This window comes from Phyllosticta capitalensis (genome assembly GCF_038381095.1).
Source record: "Phyllosticta capitalensis strain CBS 128856 chromosome Unknown BKA78scaffold_8, whole genome shotgun sequence".
In the NCBI taxonomy this organism is placed as follows: domain Eukaryota; kingdom Fungi; phylum Ascomycota; class Dothideomycetes; order Botryosphaeriales; family Phyllostictaceae; genus Phyllosticta; species Phyllosticta capitalensis.
Genome location: NW_027117446.1, coordinates 1,763,212 through 1,786,194, shown reverse-complemented (window position 1 = coordinate 1,786,194; position 22,983 = coordinate 1,763,212). Strand labels below are relative to the sequence as shown.

Below are 22,983 nucleotides of genomic sequence, written 5' to 3'. Positions count from 1 at the left end.
CATGGATCAATCACGCATGCATGCATGCATATTGCGCCGACCGGCCATGATGACGCACAAGCGCGACCTACCTACCTAGCCCTGCCTGTCGGGTGCCACTCCATGTTCCCCTCCGCTAGGTCTCCAAACACAAACCAGCTGCTGCTGGCTGCAACATGTACGTCATATTCCTCCGCGAGGCGCATGTGCTGCAGCAAGATAGACTGCTGATGGTTTTCTTTTTTTCGCCATCCACCACCAACTACCCTACCACCGCTGTGCATTTCGTTATTTTGTCTCTTGTTCGTGGCTTTTCTCATTTGGATTCTTTGCGGAGCGTCGTCTACTTGCTCTCTTGGAGCGTGCCCACCGCTACCTACATACTCTACGCAAACAACGACCGCATACGCGACCTCTGCGGCGTAGTCTCGATTCTTGATCTTCTCCCTTTGCCTACCACTGCTGTCATCCGTTTTACCGACCCTCTTCATACTGTACATCCATCGGCAGTATCCTAACCGCTCCGCTGCGCCCTGCCAACAACCATCCATTTCCTTCCACCACATCACTCACTCACTCACTCAACACCGTCACGCCCAACGCAAAACGACGAACATGACGGGCGACCTCCAGACCGTCCCCGCGCGCCACGGCGTCGCGACGTTTGTGCCCGCCCGCCACACCCTCAAGGTCATCAACACGTACGGCACGCAGACGGTCGACTTGTGGGCGTTTGCGCTGCATACGCCGCCGCCGCCGTCGTCGATGAGGGCCATGCAGGCGGAGGCCGAGGAGGAGGGGGAGGTTGAGGGGGAGGAGGAGGGGGGTGGAGAAAAGGGGGAAAAGGACAAGGACAAGAGCAGTCAAGAACGTGGTCAGGGTGCCTCCGAGGCAAAGGAGGTGGTTCCTGAGCAGACGAAAGCTGCCGACGCGAAAGCACAACAGGAACAAAACGAGCTCCCCGCCGCCTCGCCGCCCTCGGACACGGACGAGACGGAGACGACGCCCAAGGCCTCGCCCTCAAAGGAGGCGCCAGCACCAAAAGATGTGGAAAAGGAGACGCAGCAAACGCAGCAACCGACGAGCCCCCCAAAGCCCGCCGCGCGCAGCTGGTCGGCCTACGCGTCGTACGTGCCTTCGTTACGGTCGAGGTCGAAGAAGGCGACGGCGGGCGCGGCAGATGCCACAAACGTTGTGGCGAGCGCGGATGCGAAGGCGGGAGAACAGAGGCCACCGCAGAGGACGGTCAGCTCGTATGCTGCGTATCTGCCGTCGTTGAGGGGGAGGGCGAAGGGGGGTGCTGCTGTGGTGGAGACGAAGGAGAGTGCGGAGAAAGGAGGTGAGGAGAAGGAGAAGGATGTGGAAGGGGAAAAGGAGAAGGAGAAGGAGAGGAGTGAGTTGAAAGAGGACGACAAGTCAATGCAGTCGACGTCGGATTATGTGTCGGCTGAAGAGGGAGAGGAGCCGCAGCAGGACGACCCCAAGAATGACGACGACTCAGGCCAAGAAACAGACACGGAGCCAAAAAACAACAACATGAGCGCTTCCGCCACGTCGACCAAGAGCTGGGGATCCTACCTGCCATCGATCCCCATCCGCAAGCCGGGCAGCAAAAAGAACATGGCGGCGGCGCAGACGCAGCATCAGAGGTTGGCCAAGGACAGCAACGCCAAAGGCTGGCTCTCGTACATTCCGTCCGGCAAGTCGTTCACGTCGTACCTGCCGCCCAAGGGCAAGGAGGCGCTGTCGGCGTTTGCCGCGTCGCATTACCGCGATCCGACAAAGTCGTATGGCGAGCAGCTGTACGAGTTTAGCAAGACGCCCGTGGGTGCGTTTGGGTTGTCTGGTAAGTCTCTCTCCCTCGCCGATTCGGTCAGCAGTGGAGAGAGTGGAAACTAACGACAAGTTTTGGTATAGCTGCTGCTGGCTCTGGTACCGCTGGGTCGCTCTACGCGGCATACAATGCGTATGTCAAGCTGCAGGCGACGCGGCGCTCGACCGAACCCATGGAGTACCTCTCTCTACCGCACACAGTGTCCGCGTCGACGCACCTGGCGCCGCAGGTGGGCGACGCGCTGGTCACCAACCTGCGGAATCCGCTGCTCACGCTGCTCGAGGACACGACGCCGGCACCCACCACCCACAACGACGACGAAATCAGCAGCGGAGTGCCCCTCCGCCACGGCACGCTGCTCCCCGCGTGCGACCCCACCGTCTACGCGCAACTGGCCTCGCTGGCCGGGGGCGCGCGCGGCGAGGAACACGGCTCGTGCGCCGAAAACCTCGTGCTGGCGCTGCAGTCGTTCAACAAGTCGACGCGGCTGGCGGGCGCGCGCGCCGTCGGCGCCGACGTCACCCTCAACTCGGTGCCGACGCCGCTGTCGCTCTTCCTCAACAGCCGCGTCGACGCCGCCACGGGAGAGGTGCGCGTCGGCGGGCCGCGGACGTACGAGGGCGGGCGCTTGGGCCGGCCGGGCCAGAAGGGCGGCTACGTCGTGTTGCGGGCGGAGCGCGACGTGGTTGTTGTGCTGTCGGCGTGTCCGATGGAGGTGGGCGAGGTCAATGGCGGGAGGTGCATGGCGGCGAATTTTGTCGTCGAGGAGCCGTCGCTGGCGGATGAGCAGGCGGCTGAGGAAGCCGACGACGAGGCGAGGGAAGAGGCCGAGAGGTTGGAGAGGGCGAGGGCGTATGGGCGCGCGCTTGGGGCTACTGCGGCTCCGAGGGGTGATTCGAGTTCGAGTCCGTCGTTTGCTGTGGGCGTCCCTGGTGGTGCTGTGAAGAGCACCGAGACGTTGGATGCGAGTGCGGGAGGGCAGTCGCTGGCTGCTGGTGAGGTCAGGAATAGGCCGAGGCCAGGGAGGAGGAAGCCAAGGAAGCTGGAGAGGCGGAATGGGAGCGCGGTGGGCAAGTCGGTGGTATAGAAGACTGTCAGTTGGTGGTGGGACGAGATTTGTGGTTTTCATCTTTGTATTCCAAAATTGATACATATCCAATTAGTATGACGGCCCAGCTTTGTCAATGGCCCGGATTGAATTGTAGGAGGCTACGGACTACTGTGTTGTACCCATCAAGTGCTACAAGCGACCGAGATGGGGTGCCTGTACCTTGGACAGAATGGTACAGTGACGTCACATCCAACAACCTCACATGTACTTTTGCCTTGGAATATCGACATTCTTGAGAAGCAAGGCGTCGACGATCCTCTGCAATTTTGCGTCTCGAGTCGTCTGGTTTGGTCGTCGAAGGGCACTAGCAGGCAAAATGGACGACCCCTTTTTCGACTGGCATATCCATGTCGGACTGGTCCCTCGGGCACGGCATTTGGCAATCCAGGGTTTGCAATATTGATCAGGTCGAGTTGGGCGTCGACCATTTTATTTTGTACCTGTCGGTCGGTCTCGTCTCCACGGACACTCCCCGCATGTGAAACAGGCCAGAAGGCGCACCTGTCCGGGCCACGGACCATAGGTAAACACCACGGCGACTGGTGATGGCATCATGGTGTTGATAGCACGAGGACGAGGCAAGGGAGAAGGTTGCCAAGCCACGGCGTCATTCTCCAGACCCGAGTGCATAGGTGAGATTGAGCAGCGGGCTCCTCCGCACATGCGGGCCGTACAGGGCAGGGAACATGAAGGATGCGCCAGTCAGAGGGGAAGCCCATCGCATGGTGCTCGCGCCCAACGACCGCAGGCACTTGACCGGTGCGAGGAGTGAGAGCCCGACTGGACGAGCAAAACAGTCTCGAGCATTCCGCAGAGTCGCATGCTTCTCTCCTAGTGGTGCTACTCCACTGCTACTGTGCACGGTCGATGACGCAGCCCGCTGCCTTGGGCGACTACCAGTTATTCCTCTTCCTCCAAGCCAACCTCGTCTTTTCATCTGCCCCTGCTCACCGGCCCTCCTCGCCCGAACTGATCCTGTCTGCTCCTTCGACACTCAAAAACATTCTCACCTCCGCTTCCCTGCCGCCCGCTGCTGTTTTACCACCCGCGCTAGCAGGGTCACCAGGCACTCGACATTCCCCGCTTTCCAACACCATTCTCTTCTTTCCATCCGTCACTGCTCTTCTGACTTGCCAATTTTCATCATGCCGCCTGGCTTTCGCTCGTCCACGAGTGCCCTGGACCGCTTCGACGACTTTGATCCGCCTCCACGGCCCATACGATGGGACCGCGAAAAGTTTGAGCGCGTCCGCAGTCGCGGCCCTCCGTACGATGAGCGCGAAGTCTTTCGCTACGAGGAGCGCGCTCCGCCGCCTCCCAAACCAGTCACTGTAGAAGAGCGCATCCCGCCCAGCCGCGTCGAGGAGCGCCGCTTCTACGAGGACGACGTCTACATTGACCGCCGGCCTGGCCGTCGACCCGACTTTCTCGACCGCGAGGAGCCATCGCCAGAAGAGCTGGCCAACCGCGCACTAGCGCCTTATCGACGCCGGACAGTGAGAGAGGTCAGCCCGCCCGCTCGCTCGTCGCGGCCGCCCATCATTCGACGGCAGTCTTCGCTCGACACGTTTGATCGTCCCTCTGTCCACCATCATCACTACTACATTGATGAGAAGGAGGACAATGGGTGGCGACCTCCGACAGGTGTGGACATTCCACTCCCCATTCGCCGGCGATCGCGCTCGCATCGCCGGCGCTCACCTCCTCCCGACCGCTACAGGGAGGAAGAGTTTGAAGAAATCAGACACAAGGATGCTGAACCAGACTTTAAAGAAGACTACAGAGAAGTCGAGATCCGGCGGGAAAAGAGCAAGGTGCGCAAGCCGCGCAGCGAGCGCAGCAGCAGAAGCAAGCACCGGGCGCCCTCGTCGACCAGCTCGTCCACTTCCAGCTTTGAGGAGATTTCCGAAGCTCCACCGCTCCCTGGAAAGCGGGGAAAGACGCGGATGCCCAAGCGTCTTGTGCACAGAAAGGCCATTGTCGAGCTCGGCTATCCGTTTGAAGAAGAGGTAGGTATCGACTAGATTGCGTCTGGCCACGCTAACTTTGTCAGGACGACTTTCTCATTGTGAAGCGAGCACTGGAGAAGCCTCAAATTGACGAGATTATCAAGATTAGCGAGACGTATCGAGTGGAGGACAAAGACAGTGAGTGATATATAAAATGCTCTGGCTCTGGCTAACCCATCACAGAAGTCACCACGTACCGCTACGATAAGGAGGAAGTGATTGAAGCACCCCCACCTCCACCTTCAGTCCACGATCCACCACCTCCCACCATCATCGAGGCGCCTCCTCCGCCTCCCTCGGTCCACTCGTCTCATGCGTCTCACCACACGCACCGCTCCCACCGCTCGCACCACACCCACAAGTCTCACCACACGCACCATTCTCACCACTCGCCGCACTCGCACCACACGCACACGGTGCGAAGCGTGTCGCCGCCGCGAGAGATTATCGAAGAGCGCATCGAAGAGGTGCGCCCCGGCCCTCTCGTCGTCGTGCCAGAGCACCACCACCGCAGCGACCGGGAGATCCGCGAGGAAATCCGCGAGCTAGAGCGCGAGCGACGAGCCCTCCAACTGGAGCGCGAAGCGCGCGACCTGCGCATCACCGAGGTCGAGTACCCAGTGACCGAGTACGAGGTGGTGGAGGAGCGCCCGCCGCGCAACATCATCCGGGTCGACAAGGACCATAAGGGTAGGTTGGCCCTTATTCGATCGTCACACTAGACAAAGGACGAAGAGTTGATTTTGATTTTTGTGGTTGGACACAGTGGTACGTTCGCGAACGCGCTCGAGGCCGCCTAACCCCAAGCTTGTCGCGGCCATGATGTCCACCCTGACTTAGGTGCGTGCGGCATTCGTCATGATGCATTATACCAGAGAAGAGGATGGTGGATTTTTTTATTGGTTGTTGTAATTCTCCTATTTTTTTTCCCTATAATTTTCTGAGTGGTGGAATGAGAGACGGCAGCAAAGAGCGGAATGTGTTTACAGGGCTAGATTTTCTTGTTGATGAAACGAGCCACGGCTGAAATCTTGAGAGAATCATTCTGATGTCATGGATACAAAAAGTGTGGTTGATGTCAGTCCAGTGGATGTAATCGGAGCGGCCCGACCAATCGGTCCCGAAATATTCCAAAAGTGGTCCGTGCGCGCAACCCCAGATTTCCATCCTGCCCAGGCGACTCCCGCGCGTCTTCCCCGAGTTTAGTTGCGCGACACCGCGACTTCAACCCGTCCAGGTAGACGACACCACCTCTGCCGCGCGAGCGATGCCGAACCATGCCACCGCGCCTCTCTCGCCGATGACGACTTTTTCGTTGATGCCGTAATCGCTTTGCGCTGCCTTAGCCTCGCCGGACGTCCGACTTGCCATTCCTTTCCATTGCCGCTGTCGTCTAGTCCGTGGACGGCCGACAGTTGACCGTCGTCGTCTTCCACTCTGCTCGCCCTGACGCGAACGACGTTGTATACCACCGACCACACGATCGTCCATCTCTGCTCTCCTCCAGTCCATCCTACCGCCTACCGCCTACCGACCCTCCTCTCCCCTCCAACAACCAGCTCAACCACCCCACCACACACCTCACTCCACAATGCCCATCTGCATCGAATGCCGCTACCCCCTGCGGACGCTGTACACGACGTACAGCAAGGCCGACGACCGCGCGCTGGGCAAGGGCGTGCGCCTGACGCAGTGTCCGCGGTGCAAGCGCTTTGGGGATAAATACGTCGAGCACGATTTTGTCGTCTTGTTTATCGATTTGGTGTTGATTAAGCCGCAGGTACGTGTTGTGAGGAGGAGAAGGAGGAGGAGGGATTGGGCTAATGAGGGGGTTACCTGCAGGTGTATCGCCATCTCCTGTTTAATCGGCTAGGCAGGGAGGACGACAGGTTTGACGTGAGTTTTCTTTCTCTTCACCTCTCGCACAACGTCGCTCAAACTGACACACAACTGCGCGCGCAGCCCTCCATCATCCGCCTCGGCATCCTGCTCCTCCTCTTCGACGTCTACCTCACCTGGGCCCGCATCGAAAAAGCGTCGCCGTCGTCCTCCTCCTCTCCCCTCGACCCTTCGTCCAACCCGTCCTCCCTCAACACCTCTTCCTCTTCCAACAGTCCTCAGAATCAACAAAACCAACAACCGCCCTTCCTCTCCACCCAGCCGCTGGTCCTGCAATACATGTTCTTCCTCGGCCTCTGCACCGCGCAGACGCTGGCCTTCCACCTGCCGATCCGTTTCTTGTGCATGCATCCGCCGCGCCTGTGGCTGCCGGGGTTCTGTGCGCGGTGGGGGAGCAGCGGCGAGGATTTGGGCGTGGCGGGGGTGGGCCATGGAGGGGGCAGTGGTGGTGGTGGTGGTGGTGGTGCGCTGATGCTCCCGCCAGCCACGGTCGCCGCGCTGGCGGGTGCCGCGTCAGGGGGGACGACGACGACGACGACGACGGCGCACGCAACGACCAGTGGTGGCGGCAATGGTGCTGGGGGAGCAGGAAGAGGCAGCAGAACGCCCTCCGCCTCCTTACCACCATCCGGCACAACAACGCCGCACACCCTCCCCTCCCCACCGCATCCAAAATACATCCCCCTAATACCGCACCACCCCTTCCCGACCCCCATCAGCACCGCCCTGCTGGTCAGCAGCTGCACCAAGCTGTTCCCGCTCCTCCTCATCATCTGGGACTACGACCTGCCGTCGTCCGCCTCCGCCGTCAGCTGGGCGGTTATCGTGAACAACATTGCCGCGCTCGAGATACTCATGGATTGCGGCTATTTGCGCGCCGGGCTGCTGGTCGGCGTGGCGGCGGCCGTCAGGGCCGTGGTGGGCAGTGCTGTGTTGGGCAGTGTGGGGTTTGCCGGGGCGTGGGGGATGGGGGGGTTGGCGAGGTGGTGGCGGCGGGGTGGAAGGGGTGGGGAGGGGGAGGTGGTGGTGGTGGTGGTGGTGTGTGGGCGTTGTTGTCGGGGGTGTGATGGGAGAGGGTTGAGAGAGGGGGAAGAGAAGACATTGTTTGGTTTTTTTTTTTTTTTTTTGTGAATGTGGCAAAAGATGGCAGAACCAGGGAGATTTTTCATGTGGCGGCTACGTCCATGTACACGGTTTGACCACGACCTCTGCTCTGTGTCAATCGATCAAGTCAAACATTTGTCGAACCCTCAAAACGCCTGCTAGTTTACTGCCTGCCTGCCTGCCTGCTTCTTCGGCTGCGAGAAAAGGGAAGGAAAAAAAGAGAAAAAGCAGAACCCCAAATATACAATTCCCCCCCTCCTCCCTCCCTCCCCTTTCTCCCAATCATCCACCACATCCATCCATCCTCAACCTCTCCTCCTTCCCCCAAAGGCACTTTCAAACTTTCAAACTTCCAGCACCACCCACACATCGCCCTTAAAAGCGGACAGCGGAACCCTCGAGCTCGGGCCGCAGGTCGGAGCGGCGCGGGTTGATGAGCGGGTGCCACTGCGCCAGGAACGTGATGGCCCACATGAGGTAGCAGGACCAGGCCGACAGGATGAGGGTGGAGCGCCAGACGCTGTTTTGCGAGCAGGGAAAAAGTTAGCTTAGGTTCGTTAGGGAGTTGGGCAAGAAAGAAAAGGAAAAAAAAGCCTTACGTCTGGTTCTCGCCCTTGGGACTGGCGAACCACGAGACGCCGCTGAAGGCGACGATGATGACGAGGCCGATGATGACGCTCCAGCTGTTTTTTGGGACGGGTGGGTCAGCCGTGCGTTCTTTTTGAGTTGTGGTGCTAGATTGCTTGCGTTTGCTTGGGTGGGCAGGAGAAGAAGAAGAAGAAGAAGAAGAAAGGGGGAAAAGACAGAGAGTGAGTGGAGAGAGCGAAGAGAAGAGGTGGGGTGCCATCGGTGCGAAATACAGCCCAAGCGTCGCGGACAGCGGTCAGCAGCAAGCAGCGAGCAAGCAGCACAGACAGACAGGCAGGCAGGCAGCGGAGCGAGCGAGCGAGCGGCAGAGCTGGCTGGAGAGGTTTGGAGAGGCAATCCAGAGGCAGGCCGACCGAAGGGCAGCCAGGATGATGGTGGAGAGGCAGTGAGAGGCAGGCGGCTGCTCTCCGCCAGCTTCAGTCGTCGTCAACCCGCCCCTCTCCTGCGAGAGTCTCTTGCTTGCTCTTCGCGCTGCCGCAGACGTGCCGCTGTCTATCTGGCTGGCTGTTTGCTCTTTGCTGCTTGCTCCCCAATCGACGCGAAAGTTGTCTATCCATGGTGAGGACGGCCCGATGGTGTCGTCAAACGAGTCCCTCGCCTCGACATGGCTCTTCTGTCAATCCTCCTCTTCTTCATGCTGCCTCTCCACGCTCTCTCCTCTCATCTCGCACTCCCAACCAAGGGAAAAGAGGCAAAGCAAAGCACACCTCCCCTCCTCTCCTCTCCTTTCCTCTCCTCTCCCTCAACCGGGGCTCAAATCAAACCAACTCACCCGTTAGCCATTTTGAAATGATATCGTATCGTATCCTCAAACGCGTCCTTCTTTTTCTTTCGCAGTCGTAAAACCCGTGTCTGTCGACGCAAACAAGCTTCTTCCGCCTTTACTTTGTGTTTCGTGCGCCGTTGGCTGGTTGTGTAGGTAGTGCTAGCTTGCCGCGAGACGGGGGGCGAAATGGAGCGGCCGCCGGCGTCTTGGTTGTTCGTTGCTCGGTAGGTAGGTAGGTTTGTAAGAAGGAAGACCCCGGGCAGGCGTACTACGTCGGATGACGAGCTTCAATCGATCTTCCGGTCGGTACGCCGGTACGTCGGTCGACAGGTCGATAGCTCGCTATCGTACTGTGCAATCGTCGTCGTCGTCGTCGTCGTCGTCGTCGTCGTCGTCGTCTGCGTATCCGTCTGCGTATCCGGTTCGTTGATTCGATCCGAGTCCAGTCGCGACGAAACGCCCAAACTGCCAGAAGCTAAACGCAGGCAAAGGGCAGACGGTCGATGCGTAGGTGGCAAGTGGCGATGGCGATAAAGTGGCAGACGTAATGGAGTGTGATGGATGGAGAGGTTCGGGTCGGGGGACGGACGGGAGCTGCAGCTGGATGGAGCTTGGCGGAGGTCGATGCGGGCGGTGGGCGGTGGGCGGAGGATGGGGCTTGGCGCTGATGATGACAGCGGAGAGGAGAGGACGGGAGTGGAGCGGAATATTGTAGAGCTCCGCCTGGGTGTGTGCCTCGGTAGCTGTCAACTTGAATGTACATTGCACTCGACAGGCTTCGCGCAAAAACATACAGACGCCAAAAGGCCATCAATCCGCGCCTCATCCCTCACACACAAGTATGTATGCATAGTCATCAATTACTACATATCTAAATGGTAAAAAAAAAAAAAAAAAAGGGGGGGTTCATCATTCCACCCTCCCTTCGCTTCGCAGTCCGCCCTAGACACCAACGAGAAGAGAGAAACGAAGAAGAAGAAGAAGAAGAAGAAGAAGAATTATAGACTACGGAATTATCTATTACCGCCCGCTGGTCCCTAGTGGCATGTGTGCATGCCTTTTGAGGCACCCATGCAACGATTCGACTCGATCCGACTCGACGTGCAAGACTACTCCTACGCGTCCAAAACGTCGATGCGAGTACGATAGAGCAGCGTCGTTGACGTCGTCGTGTGGTAGAGATATGGTGTGGTGTGGTGTGTTGTGGTGGGTATAAACTGCTGCTCTCCCCCGCCGTCCTGTGCTGTCGCAAGATCCGGCGTCTCTCATATGATCATTTCGCGCGCTTTGCCTTTTTGCCCGCCCGCAGCCCTCTTCTAGCCCCCCAATCCATGGATGCAAATGCTGTGTGGATGCCGTGCCAACAAAGAATACCTATCCGACTCAATCCTCTGCAGTCTTTGGAGCTTCTTCCGTCGCCGTCTCGTCGCTCTTCGACGGCTCCTTGGGGTCCGTCTCGGTCTTTGTGTCTGCTGCGTCTCCTTCGTCTTGGGGTTTCTCCGATGCCGACGCTTCTTGTTCAGGCTTGTCCTCCTTCTTCTCCTGCTCCGCCGTCACCGGCTCCGATTCAGCTGGCGCTGCGGCCGCTTCCGGCTCGTCCTTGGCTTCGCCTGCGGGATTGTGCTCTGCCTGTGCGTCCGAGACGACCGTCGTCGGCGAGTCGGGCGTGATCTCTGTAATGTCGACCGACGGCACGTCGGGTTGCGGCTCGGACGGCGTGGCGGCGTCGTGTTCTTTGCTGGTCTCTGTCGCGGTGGACTGGTCCGCGGGCTTTTCGGCCAACGCCTCTGCTTTGAGAGAGTCGCCCGACTCTGGCGCGCTTTCCTCTGCGGACTCGGGCTTCGATTTGGCCTCCTCTTCCTCCTCCTTTTCTTCAATCACGGTCGAGACGGAGTGGGCGCTGGACGACGCCGTGTGTCGATGTCTCTTGGTCGTGTTGCCCGTCACCACCGTGGCACTGCCTGAGATGTCCTTTGCTGCCTCGTCTCCATTCTTCTTCAAAATGGTCGGGACAGGGGTCGGCAGCGGCTCGGTCGGGGTGGGCGCCTCGATACCCTCGGCCTCGGGGGGAATGGTGTAATTGTCGTTTTGAATGAGGCTGTACGTGTCGCAGACGACCTTGAAGAACTGGTACAGGCCCGTCTTGTTCTCGACCTTCCAAAACATGTCGCGGTGCTGGAACCACGCGTGCGCGTAGATGCGGTAGACGCGCCGGAAGATGTTGGTCAGCTGCCGGATCTGCTGGTGCGCGCTGCCCGTCTCGGTGCCCAGCGCCAGCCGGCTGGGGAAGCTCTTGGGCGACGTCAGCGTGTTGGCCGCCCAGTCCAGCGTGTGGCAGCAGTAGTCAATCGCGCAGCACGACTTGGGCGGGTCGTGGACCGCACACAGGTATTGCCATTCCGAGGCGCGCATTTCGGGACATGTCTGCGCCGAGCAGGGGGGTTCGTCGGCAAAGAGAGCTATGAGGATGGAATTCGAGTGTTGTGTGAGGAAGCGGCAGAGCTCGTACAGCCAGAGAGCTCGGTCTACGCCTTCGGGAGGGCTTGCGAGCCTAATGGCAGACTGGCGGTCGAGAGAGGTGGAGAGTTTCGAGTCGGAAGGGTGGGTAGCCGCATAGTGGAGCGCTTTGAGGTATTCTTGGAGTTGAAAGGCAGACTCGATCTCGAGGTACGTCAGCATCGGAGCACGTGGATACAAGATTGGGCAAGGCCACCGGTACGCACGTCCTTGAGATCTGCGAGAGGCGGTCCCTCTGCCATGTCTGCCGCCTTGGTTCCTGGACGGATGCGTCGCGACGCGCCCTGGTCGACGGTGGATTCATGCTCGTCCGAGGCGGGCGACTTGGGACCAGATTGGTCTTCTGCAATCGGCGGCGGGCTGGGCAGCCGTGGCGAGCTCGATGGGGACATTGCAGTCATGGTGTCGATTGTGGGTTGGATGTTGTTGTCGCTGAGCTCACGACGGAGCTTGGATGGACTGCTTAGTCACGCGTGAGCGGGTAGATCATCCAGGGTTGGATGGCACGTGCAGAATGGTGCTTGAAATATACCTGAATGCTTCAAACAGTCTCCACATATTGGCGACTGATATTTCGTCGAGGATGTCAAAGGGTCTTTGAATTCTGACTGATGTGGGTGGAAGAAAAGTTGTGGCTCAAGTTTGTTTACAAGTCCCATTTTATCACCACCTCCACCGAGCAAGCCGCACCGAACCAAACCGACGTTTGCCTTTAGGTGACTGAAGCTCTCAGTGTCCGCCTGCCGTCAGGGCCTCAATCTCATTCAACGCCTTTGGCGTCTCGGTCAAATTCTCATATCCCGTCTCAGTGACCAGCACGTTGTCCTCAATCCGCACCCCACCCACATCCCAAAACTTGGCCAAGACGCCCTCGTCGATAAACTTCTTCTGCTTCTCGTCCTTCAGGAACGGATCGATGATGAACTTGCAAAAGTAGATGCCCGGCTCGACGGTGATGACGCTGCCAGCAGGCAGGTTTCCGCGCACACGCAAGTACCGGAACATGGGGTCCTTGTCGGCGTAGTTGGCGTGTCCACCGCTGTCATGCGTGTCCATGCCCAGGTAATGGCCTAGACCGTGGGGGAAGAATGCCGTCGAAGTACGCGCTTCAAAGATGGCGTCTGCGTCGCCCTTGAGGATGCCCACGTCGAGCAGACCGGCAATGGCTGTGCGGTGTGCCTGGGAGTGGACGTCGTCCCAGCATACGCCAGCTTTGAGAGATTCAATCGCCTCGATTTGCATGCGCAGGACAATGTCGTAAATGGCCTTGCTCTCGGGGGTGAATTTGCCAGTCAGGGGAAAGGTGCGCGTAATGTCACTGGCGTAGCAGTCCTTCTCGGCGCCAGCATCCAGCAAGAGGTTCAGCTTGCCGGCAAGAGGCTGGTCATTGCGGACGTAGTGCAGAGTGGCAGCGCTCGTGCCTGAAGCAACAATGGAGCTGTAGGCCTGGTTACGACAGCCGCGCTCGATGCAAGTCTTCAAGAACAAGGCCTCGAGTTCGCGTTCGTTGGTGGCCGAGTTGGCAGCCGCCATGACGGCAGTGTGTGCGGCCGTGGAGACGGTGTTGGCATGGCTGATGAGAGCAATTTCGTAAGGGGTCTTGACGACACGGCTCTCGTCAATGGCAGTCTTGAGAATCTCAAAGTTCTTCTTCTCAAAAGAAAGGAAAGAGACGGCGTCGGAAACTTGGCTTGGAATGGCATAAATAACAGACTTGGGAGTATGAGCGCCGGCCAGGAACGAGTTGACCTCGGTCGTGGGGAGACACTCGTCGACATCGAATCTTTCACAATTAGTCTACATGTCTCGCAGGGAAACATCTCGACTTACTTCTGCATAGCCTCCTCCCTGCTCATTGGCAATCCCGACCAAATGACCTCCTCGGGATCCACCGGCGGAATGAACAAGGTCGTCTTCTCGCTCTTCAAATCATACACCACAGACGAATCAGGCAAATCACAACCAGTCAGGTAGAAAAAGTAGCGACGCTGTCGGAACGGGGCCTCCTGGTCATTGTCCTCATTCATGCGAGTGCGCTGGCTCTCCAGGTAAATGACGCCGTCGGCGACGCCCTCGTCCGCAGACTGAAGGTTCGACAAGATGTACTCCTTGACCTTTTTGGCGTGAATCTTGGCCGGGTACTTGCCTTTGAGCACATCGCGGACTGAAGGCTTGGAGATGGACATTTTGAGGAGCTCGGCGCGGGCGGCGGTTTTGGCAGACTCGAGGTAGTGAGACAGGGTTTTGCTGAGGTCTAGCGACGAAGGCACTGGGGTGGCAGTATTGGTGCCGTTCTGCTGATTTTCGGCGGCCTCGTAGAATTGTTTCAGCTGATCCGTGAGACTCTGGTTGGAGCTGTCGTCGCTGCGCTGTTTGTCGCGGTATTCTTCAACCTTCTTGAGCAACTGCCTTCGCTTGGCGAGATCCGAGTATTTGGAGCCCAGACGTCCAGAAGTGGAAAAGAGGAGATGTTGCTGCCGATTGGAGATGTACTGGTTGCTGCGGGATCCTGGTGTTGTGATGAAGCTCGAAGCTGATGATGCAAGACGAGGGTCCGATGATAGCCGCGGCACAGTGGGGTGCAGACCTCTCTTTGACGATAAGAGACGACGCGAGGAGTACGCTGCTACGGACATGAAGCTTGGCTTTCAACGTCCTCGTCCAAGAACCCTCAATGGCGTTGATAATTGCAAGAGCGATGATGAAATAAACTCCACCTGGCAAGCAGTTCACGTGACACTAGATGGTCAGAGCACACTCTTGGAGGAACCATTTTGGATCGATTAGAGGACTATCCATATCTCCATCCGCTCTACAGATTAATGTAACAATGTGCTTGTATGCGTGATTCATGCGTCCCTGATGCCCCAACTCCAAATGCTTTTAATACAAAAATGCGATGCCCATGTATGCCAAACTCGTGAAGATGCTGAATGCAGTGCTCTAGTCTTTCCAGCGCGCCAAAAACTTGGCCATGTCGTCAGTGGGATTAGCGGCCGCGGATTGCTGCTCAAGTCAGTGTTGTTCAAAAAATTGCAAAGGGGAACATACCGTAGCCTCCAAACTCGTGTGCGTGTAGGTTTGACTCAGGGTCACCGTAACCTGGGCATCCGGTGCGCTGCCATAGGTCGTGTACTTGGTGAAGGAGCTGGTAGGGTAGAGCATCGAGGTTTGGCTCTTGGTAATGGTTGAGCCAGGGACCTTTTGCATGGGCGCGTATCTCGTGAGACCAGTCTGCGCAGTGTAGGCGAGGAAATAGCTCGCGTCTGCGGCGTCGGACGCGCTGACTGCTGCCGCTCCGCCAACCTGTTGACGCAGCTCAAAGTGGTTCAGGTCTCCGGGCGAAATGTCGAGGATGCTGCCCTGAAGGGATTCGGCAATGGACTCGGGAAATTTTCCGCTCATGCCCTGGAGGGTGAAGCGAGGCGAGTAGTTTGTCACCGTCTGCCCGTCCTTTGTCGTCGAGACTATGCGGAAAAAGCTACGACGCGGCGTTAGCTGGTGCGGGGAACGGATGCTAGGTCGACTAGCTAGCGTGAGGCTCACTAGGCATTGGCAGTGTCCCCGCCATCCGTGGGAGTAATGATGCCCTTGGCCGTGTTGCCCAGCGAAAAGAGGCCTTCCTTTGTGATCTTCTTGATAGACGCCTACCGAACCAGGTCAGCCAGTGTCCAGTGCGCGCCTTTTGGCTTTGCGTACAAAGTTGTCGTTTGTGCCCGCGCAAAGATCCAACTCGTACTTGTCCAAGTCTGAAATTTTGGGCTGCTTGCCCGACTCGACCCACTCAACCGTTATCGACTTGGGGCCGTATCCCACCGTCAGGACATCGCCTTCGTTGACGCTGACGAACTTGACATCGGCAAGGGCGACGGGGACGAGCGCAGCGAAGAGCGCCGGGACGGAGAATTTCATTTTCGTCCAGACTATCAGGAAAAAGAAGGCGGTCGCGAGCGAGAGACTTGAGTCGGAATGCGTGGACGGGTGCGAGTTGGAAAGGCGGGCGTTGTTTTGGGGGTTGAGGGAGAGTGGGAGGCTCAAGTTCCTTGACCGCGAAGACGCAACCAACGGTGAGGCGCGCGGCGCGCCGCTCGGGCTGCGCACGCTGCATGGAGGACCCTGCTGCTGTCAAAGCGGCCATGATTTACCTGCACGGCCACGAATGCACCACTTCTATAAATGTATTGCTTGTCAAGAACATCAACAGGTGAATTATGGGTATATAATGACAATTTTGAAGCGCCGCGCTGCAGAAAAACGAATTGGGATCCTTGGTCGCTCCATGAAGCTTCATATCGATGCTCCCCAAACTCCCAAAAAGACATGACGTTGCGAGCGCTGCTGATGCATTCAAGACAACCAGACAATATCATAAAAGACGTTGATCCGTCTTCATGCCGTAATTTCACGCTGTGCGCTCCCTGTCCGCGACGGCAGTCTTGGGCGAAAAGTCGCCGGCAGCTTGGACTGAATGGCCGCCGCCTGCAATCCTGCCTGCTGCAAAGCCATGGTCTTCCTGTAGAGGCTCTCCTGGCTTACTTGCAGCTCGAAGTCCATGAGGTAGCAAACGCTAATCTCCAGCTTGTGCAGCTCCGTCTCTCGCACTCCTCCGACTCCAGCAAATCGTTGTTGCGGGTAGCGCAGGTCCTCGAGGGCCTTCATGGCGACGCGCAGGGTCCCAAGCACGAGGCGGTGGATGGTGCGGCTGGTCAACGGGACTACCCTGTCTTCGACGGCCAGCTTGAGTATGTAGGCGCCAGCGGCGAGGTAGACGGCGGTCGACATGGGACAATATCGTTGTAGGCGCATGAGGTACTCGTGCAGGGTGATGGGCGGAGGGGATTTTGAGAAGAACTTGCGCGCAATGGCCGACTGCTGCTTGTGAACGGGCTCTGCACCGTGACCGACATCCCTGGCCGACGGCTCGTGAGCGTGGGCCTCGGGACTGCCTATTACGATTCCTCGGAAGGTGGGGGCCTTTAGGTCGTCCGAAGGGACAGGAGTCGCTGGCCTCGAGTTGCTGCGAGATCGAGAGCCTGGCACGTCCATGGATACTCTGCGCGGGGTGCCAGGGAGAGAGATGGGCGGTGTTGGAGGAACGTCACCGGCGGCGCTGGCAAGAGCCATGACGGCTCGACACAGCAGCTTCATGGCCGTCTCGGGTCGCATTGAAGCTGGGTCCCATGATGCGTCGGCAGGAGGAGAGGGTGCATTTTGGTCGGGAGAGGAGATTTTGGGAATTACTCCGGCATCAGACGAAGGGTTGGGAGGTTGCGGCAGGCGATGATGGTGCGAATCGACTGGCGAGCGACTTGCGCCAGCGGTAGCGTCCTGGGCCTCCATGGGGAAGAGTGGTTGTCGAGGAATCCGAGGGCTAGGCGGTGTTGAGGAAGCGGGACTTGGAGTGGGAGGCGGCCATGAGTAGAAGACGAGAAAGCTTGCGTGGGTACATGAGGAGGGAGAGAATGGAGAATGCTCAGACTGAAAGGGGCAATTTCCGGGGGATCTATCAGTCAGGCTTGGGTGGTGTGAAGGGACGCGGACGAGGCAGACGTGGGCGCAGTCTGAGCGTTGGCGTTGTGCCCCGACTGTCTCTGTTATTGACGACAACGACTTTGTATTGCGCCTGACCGACCCGTCGTCGACCCCGCCTACAGCCAGCCACTAGCATTGACCTCGACTCATGATCACCTGCTGAAAGCCTGCCTTGGACTCTGTTTCTGCCCTTGTGACCCTTTTTTTCTTCTTTATTCGCCTTGCATGGCCCTCTTTATTCCATCTTCCATATCGTCGCATAGGCAAGGGCCTCAGTCTGCCCATGGCCAACCTTGATTCGGAATACTCTATTCGCTAGCGTCAGGTATTTCCTATTCCAGCAATGCGTCGTCAGGAACACCTTAATCCTCTCACCACTGCGGAAATTTGTCCGCCTGCAAGCGACGCTGTCCAGCTCACCCTGCAGACCCTATTTTTGCTACTGCACATCAGGGTCCTCAGCTCAAGACACGCAACCGTGCGTCGATACATGTAGAGACCTACTAGTTCGCCTCTCCACGGTCAATGCTTGATCTTTGCATCCTCCCCAGGTTTATCGCGCATGGCCAACTGCCGAAGGATCCAGCTTGTTGCACCCGCTGATCCATGGATCCAACAAGTGCCCGGCACAAAACATCTTCATCACGCCGCTCCGTGGTCCAGAGCTTTATTCCAACGCCTTTGTCCGATTTTTCCCGTCCACAATGGCCTAGCCTGAGGTGCTGCCCGAGATTTTATTTTTGCGCCTGCCTTGCGTTCTGTGGTGTATCGTCCCTCTGCCTCAGGCGAGCTGTGTGAGTCGTCACTTTGGCTGATGGTTGTGCTGCTGCTTGCCATGTGCAACCGCCATGGCCAGAGTCACTTGAGCCTCAAGCTCAGATACACTGCATGTGTCATCATGTACAATCTGTGCAGCGTGCACCGATTTCATGCATCGGCCGCTAACAATGGTTTCTCAATGTTTCGACCAGCTGCTCTTTTCCACTTGAAGCCTCTCCACAATGCAAACGGGATGCGACATTCTCTGACGACGGAGACGCCGGGCCGCCGTTGACTGTTATGCTCAAATACTCAGTGAGACTTGCTCGCTATCATTCGCACGATTCCGGACTTTGGTTGGGTAGCAGTTGCTACACATGAAGCAGGTGGCAATTGAAGACTGGTGACAAGGATCGGACAAAAGGAAAAGCTTGGATATCTATTTTGAAGACGGCCTCGGGCACGTCTACCAGTTTGACCCGCTGGAGGGTCGTCATAGCCCCAGACCCCCGACTAGGGCGGTCTCTGACTTGCTTGGTGATGTTCTTTGACGCAGATGCGTTTGCACAATTCTCTCGTCTCAGTCGCTGGCCCTGTACTTCTCCCTGTACTCGAGAAGCTTCTTGAACTCTTCTTCCGAGGCCTTGCTCTTCGCAAATTCGATAATGTCGTCCAGGCAGAGGATCGACAGGACGGGAATGCCGTACTGCTTCCTGACTTCTCCAATAGCGCTAGGGCGGGGAGTGCCATCGTCGTCCGTCGCGCTCGGCGTCTTTTCCTGCCTGTCTACAGCAATCAGAATGCCGACAAGAGTGCCGCCCTCCTTCTTGATAATGTCAATGGCCTCGCGAATTGCAGTGCCCGCAGTGATGACGTCGTCCACAATGATGACCTTCTTGCCCTTCAATGGCGCGCCAACAATGTTGCCTCCCTCGCCGTGGTCTTTGGCCTCCTTCCTGTTGAAGCTGTAGGAAACATTGCCAAACTTCTTCACGTCAATGTCGGCGAGCTTGTCAACTGTCGTGGCGGCGAGGGGGATGCCCTTGTAAGCAGGACCAAAGACGACATCGAATTCGAACGAGGGATTCTCCGAGACTTGGCTTGTGAGCGTCTGAGCGTATGCCGAGGAGATGGAGCGCACAAGGTCGGCGCGGTGAAAGAGTCCGGCGTTGAAGAAGTAGGGCGAAATGCGCTTGGATTTGAGGGTGAAGGTGCCGAACTTGAGCGCGTCGGCGGAGACGCAAGCGTCCAGGAAGGCAGCTTTGTAGGCGGGCAGGTTGGACATGGCGGCGGCGGTGAATTGGAGGACTGGGTGCTACACGCGTCTAGCGCATCGCGGGGAGACAACTTTTTGGAGGGGCTCAAGCAAGGCCCGGAGAAATTGAAGCGCCGCAACTCCGACGACTTTTTTTCGCCCTATCGATAGCCAAGACCATTTGCCTCGCCGCTCGAATCACCTTCCTCCTCTCGTCCAACCACCAGAAAAACTCAGAGGACGGCAGACAAGATGAAGACGACTTGGAAGGACATCGCGCCGGTCCCTACCTCTCAGGAATTTCTGGACATTGTCCTGAGCCGGACCCAGAGGCGCTTGCCCACCCAGATCCGCGCCGGCTTCAAGATTAGCAGAATTCGCGGTATGTTTGGCTTGGAATTTTTGCGGCGACAGCGCCCTGACGAAGACTTCAGGTTTCTACACCCGCAAGGTCAAGTTCACCGCCGAGACTTTTGCCGAAAAGATTCAAGCCATTCTCGACGGCTTCCCTCGCCTGCAAGACATTCACCCTTTCCACAAGGACCTCCTCAACACTCTCTACGATGCCGACCACTTTAGAATCGCCCTCGGACAGCTGTCGACGGCGAAGCACTTGATTGAAGGAATCTCCCGCGACTATGTCAGGCTGCTCAAGTACGGTCAATCCCTGTTCCAGTGCAAGCAGCTCAAGCGCGCGGCGCTTGGTCGCATGGCCACCATCTGCAAGCGCCTCAAGGACCCGCTCCTCTACCTCGAGCAAGTGCGCCAGCACTTGGGCCGTCTCCCGTCGATCGACCCGAACACGAGGACCCTGGTCATTTGCGGATACCCCAACGTCGGAAAGTCGAGTTTCCTGAGGAACATTTCCCGTGCCGATGTTGACGTGCAGCCGTATGCTTTTACGACAAAGAGTCTTTTCGTTGGTCACTGTAAGTTACTCGTCCAGGTCCATGATTTTGACTAACAGGAACAGTCGACCACAAGATGCTGCGTTTCCAAGCCATTGATACCCCCGGTATTCTCGACCACCCTCTTGAAGAAATGAACACGATTGAAATGCAGAGTATTACCGCCATTGCCCATTTGCGCTCCGCGATTCTCTACTTTATGGATTTGAGTGAGCAGTGCGGCTACAGCGTGTCGGCCCAAATTGCCCTCTTCCACAGCATCAAGCCGCTGTTCAACAACAAGCTCGTATTCATCGTCATCAACAAGACCGACCTGAGGAAACCCGAGGACCTGGATCCCGAGACTCAGCAAGATCTGCAGGGAATGCTCAAGTCTGGAGAAGTCGAGCTCCTCCAAATGTCCTGCACCACTCAGGACGGCGTCATGCCGGTCAGGAGTGCCGTCTGCGACCGCCTCATTGCCCAGCGCAACGCCGAGAAGCTCAAGGCCGGCACGGCTGCCATTTCTGGCGAAGTCAGCGGCCGCCTGGGTGATGTCCTGCGCAGGATCCACGTTGCCCAGCCCATGGACGGCATCACGCGCGAAGCGTACATCCCCGACGCCGTCAAGAACAAGATGAAGTACGACCCCAACGACCCCAACCGCAAGAAGCTGCAACGCGAGCTTGAAGAGGAGAATGGCGGCGCGGGAGTCTACAACATCAACCTCAAGGAAAACTACCTCCTGGAGAACGACGAGTGGAAGAACGACAAGATCCCCGAAGTGTTCAACGGCAAAAACGTGTACGACTACATTGACCCGGAAATCGAGGCCAAGCTGGCGGCCCTCGAGGCCGAGGAGGAGCAGATGGAGGCCGACGGCAAGTACGAGAGCGAGTCGGACCTCGAGGACGCCGACGACGCCGACACGCGGTACAAGGCGGACCTGATCCGCGAGAAGCAGGCCCTGCTGCGCAACGAGGCCAAGATGCGCAAGAGCCTCAAGAACCGCGCCCAGATTCCGCGCTCGGCAAAGGCCAAGAAGCTGTCCGAGATGGAGACGCACCTCGACTCGCTGGGCTACGACACGAGCTCGCTGGCGGCGCGGGCCCGCTCGCAGACGCGCGGCCGCAGCACCACGCGCGGCCGGTCCGAGGGCGCTGGTGGCGAAGATGGAGGCGACGCCATGGACATCGACGGCGGCGACAGCAACAAGAGCGCCTTTGACCGCGCCAAGAGCCGCAACCGCAGCCAGAGCCGCTTCAACCGGCGCGACGAGGGCGTCACCAACGAGGCGGCGCGCTCCAAGGCCGAGCGCCTGGCCAAGCTGGGCCAGAAGAAGATGAACCGCATGGCCCGGCAGGGCGAGGCCGACAGGCACCAGACGGCGGCCCTCACCAAGCACCTGATGAGCGGCAAGCGTGGCATGGGCAGCACGAGGAGTCGTTAAAAACAATGGGGGATTGCATTGCATTGCATGTATGCGCACTTCTGGTCCGGTTGTACACGTACAGTACCTCATGGAGCTGGAGAGCAGGAGCAGGCGTTGGAGGGGACAAATATCTGGATTTGTGTTTTCGCTCATGACTTATTTCCCTAATTTCTTCGGGTGCTGTTTGTTTTGGGTTGTTTGTTTGGCGCTCAAGGGACGGAAACAATCGAAGGGACCGAAGAAGGATGGACATGAGATACTCCTGTCCGTCGTAGCGCAGCGCATGCCGAGCTGCCTGCTACGACGGACGTTGCCAGAATGGAACTATGTCAGTTGTATCAACTCTTGTCTTGCATTGCTCGCTGAGGGAAAGGGGTTGGTGACCGTAGGCTCACCCAAAGTCCCAAATCCTTTGTGTGAATATATCAAGTACCTAGCCTCATGGCGACCCTCCTTACTATGTACTCACGCCTTCCGTCGTACCACTACCAGGTAAACATCCCAGGGGCAGCTACAGTCAACATGCAAGATGCGCATGAGCGGCACACGATACAAGGCAAGAAGACTGGGCAAAGGAGGAGGAGCTTCGGTGTTCGGTTTATCATTCCATTCAGCTATGTCTGCAGCTAGATATAGGATAGGTACGGTATGGATAAGTATACCGCTGGTCAAGAAAGAACAAGATGAGATGCCTCTACCTACCTACCTACCTACCTACCCATGGGCGACTAATGTAACTCCGGGCCTGGCTTAAACCACATCGCGCCCTCCTCTCTCCCTTTCTCTTCTCCCTTTCTCCGGCCATGATGCTCCTCCGCTCCGCTGCTCCCCAGCAAGCAATCAGCTCGCCACCCCTCCATCACACGAAACCCTAAACCCTAAACCCAAAACCCCCAAACCCAAACAAACCCACCAACCAGCTTGCCAAATCAAATGGAAAAAGGCAAGGGAACTCCAAAAACGGACGCTCAAACAACAGACACAGACATGGACAATCCAAAACCAACAAAGCCAACACACCCAAACGGAAAACTGGGTAACGATACTCGCCTCATCCCAGTAACAATGACAAGACAAAGAAGCCTAGAACATATTCGTATGATGCCTCCCATTGATTAAGCCGATGTGGTTGGTAGGTAGTGATGATGGTAGGTGGTGATTGAACGACTAAGATGCCAGAGCACAGCGTACATGGGAAAATGGGATGCCGCGCTCTCTTCTCCTCTTCTCGCAATGTGCGCGGCAGCGGTG

At 57.7% G+C, this 22,983-nt stretch overlaps 11 protein-coding genes across 11 annotated transcripts; 4 read left to right on the top strand and 7 right to left on the bottom strand.

Moving 5' to 3' along the window:
- Positions 1-591: 591 nt before the first annotated feature.
- On the top strand, positions 592-2,609 carry BKA78DRAFT_235443 (uncharacterized protein; the record flags this gene model as incomplete). The annotated part of the gene is made up of 3 exons (XM_066883841.1): positions 592-805; positions 1,319-1,825; positions 1,897-2,609. Coding segments are annotated over 3 exons (1,434 nt in total), but the record flags the coding sequence as incomplete, so codon positions are not given.
- Positions 2,610-4,069: 1,460 nt separating this feature from the next.
- On the top strand, positions 4,070-5,655 carry BKA78DRAFT_355137 (uncharacterized protein; the record flags this gene model as incomplete). Its single annotated transcript, XM_066891850.1, has 3 exons — positions 4,070-4,933; positions 4,978-5,071; positions 5,117-5,655. 3 exons carry the CDS (start codon positions 4,070-4,072, stop codon positions 5,653-5,655), a joined length of 1,497 nt encoding a protein of 498 aa, XP_066742210.1.
- An 869-nt stretch (positions 5,656-6,524) lies between these two features.
- BKA78DRAFT_355136 (Arv1-like family-domain-containing protein) lies at positions 6,525-8,031 on the top strand (the record flags this gene model as incomplete). Its single annotated transcript, XM_066891849.1, has 3 exons — positions 6,525-6,713; positions 6,896-7,779; positions 7,989-8,031. 3 exons carry the CDS (start codon positions 6,525-6,527, stop codon positions 8,029-8,031), a joined length of 1,116 nt encoding a protein of 371 aa, XP_066742209.1.
- On the bottom strand, positions 7,968-9,732 carry BKA78DRAFT_320980 (ATPase, V0 complex, subunit E1/e2). The gene is made up of 3 exons (XM_066888993.1): positions 9,357-9,732; positions 8,536-8,619; positions 7,968-8,456 (listed from the first exon to the last, which is right to left on the bottom strand). Exons 1-3 carry the CDS (start codon positions 9,365-9,367, stop codon positions 8,312-8,314), a joined length of 240 nt encoding a protein of 79 aa, XP_066742208.1. The 5' UTR covers positions 9,368-9,732; the 3' UTR covers positions 7,968-8,311.
- Positions 9,726-10,239, bottom strand: BKA78DRAFT_320977 (uncharacterized protein). The gene has a single exon (XM_066888992.1). It carries the CDS (start codon positions 10,174-10,176, stop codon positions 9,826-9,828), a length of 351 nt encoding a protein of 116 aa, XP_066742207.1. The 5' UTR covers positions 10,177-10,239; the 3' UTR covers positions 9,726-9,825.
- A 10-nt stretch (positions 10,240-10,249) lies between these two features.
- BKA78DRAFT_320975 (Mob1/phocein) lies at positions 10,250-12,279 on the bottom strand. Its single transcript, XM_066888991.1, has 2 exons — positions 12,074-12,279; positions 10,250-12,011 (listed from the first exon to the last, which is right to left on the bottom strand). Exons 1-2 carry the CDS (start codon positions 12,266-12,268, stop codon positions 10,734-10,736), a joined length of 1,473 nt encoding a protein of 490 aa, XP_066742206.1. The 5' UTR covers positions 12,269-12,279; the 3' UTR covers positions 10,250-10,733.
- Positions 12,280-12,445: 166 nt separating this feature from the next.
- BKA78DRAFT_286234 (putative Xaa-Pro aminopeptidase) lies at positions 12,446-14,372 on the bottom strand. Its single transcript, XM_066885710.1, has 2 exons — positions 13,698-14,372; positions 12,446-13,650 (listed from the first exon to the last, which is right to left on the bottom strand). Exons 1-2 carry the CDS (start codon positions 14,051-14,053, stop codon positions 12,597-12,599), a joined length of 1,410 nt encoding a protein of 469 aa, XP_066742205.1. The 5' UTR covers positions 14,054-14,372; the 3' UTR covers positions 12,446-12,596.
- Positions 14,373-14,535: 163 nt separating this feature from the next.
- On the bottom strand, positions 14,536-16,040 carry BKA78DRAFT_320970 (uncharacterized protein). The gene is made up of 4 exons (XM_066888990.1): positions 15,567-16,040; positions 15,414-15,514; positions 14,919-15,348; positions 14,536-14,873 (listed from the first exon to the last, which is right to left on the bottom strand). Exons 1-4 carry the CDS (start codon positions 15,777-15,779, stop codon positions 14,811-14,813), a joined length of 807 nt encoding a protein of 268 aa, XP_066742204.1. The 5' UTR covers positions 15,780-16,040; the 3' UTR covers positions 14,536-14,810.
- On the bottom strand, positions 16,018-17,466 carry BKA78DRAFT_320967 (cyclin-domain-containing protein). Its single transcript, XM_066888989.1, has one exon. It carries the CDS (start codon positions 17,205-17,207, stop codon positions 16,257-16,259), a length of 951 nt encoding a protein of 316 aa, XP_066742203.1. The 5' UTR covers positions 17,208-17,466; the 3' UTR covers positions 16,018-16,256.
- A 1,272-nt stretch (positions 17,467-18,738) lies between these two features.
- BKA78DRAFT_355130 (phosphoribosyltransferase-like protein) lies at positions 18,739-19,443 on the bottom strand (the record flags this gene model as incomplete). Its single annotated transcript, XM_066891848.1, has 1 exon — positions 18,739-19,443. The coding sequence occupies one exon, from the start codon at positions 19,441-19,443 to the stop codon at positions 18,739-18,741; it is 705 nt and encodes a 234-aa protein (XP_066742202.1).
- A 169-nt stretch (positions 19,444-19,612) lies between these two features.
- BKA78DRAFT_320964 (P-loop containing nucleoside triphosphate hydrolase protein) lies at positions 19,613-22,169 on the top strand. The gene is made up of 3 exons (XM_066888988.1): positions 19,613-19,795; positions 19,848-20,342; positions 20,387-22,169. The coding sequence occupies exons 1-3, from the start codon at positions 19,666-19,668 to the stop codon at positions 21,748-21,750; spliced, it is 1,989 nt and encodes a 662-aa protein (XP_066742201.1). The 5' UTR covers positions 19,613-19,665; the 3' UTR covers positions 21,751-22,169.
- Positions 22,170-22,983: the final 814 nt, after the last annotated feature.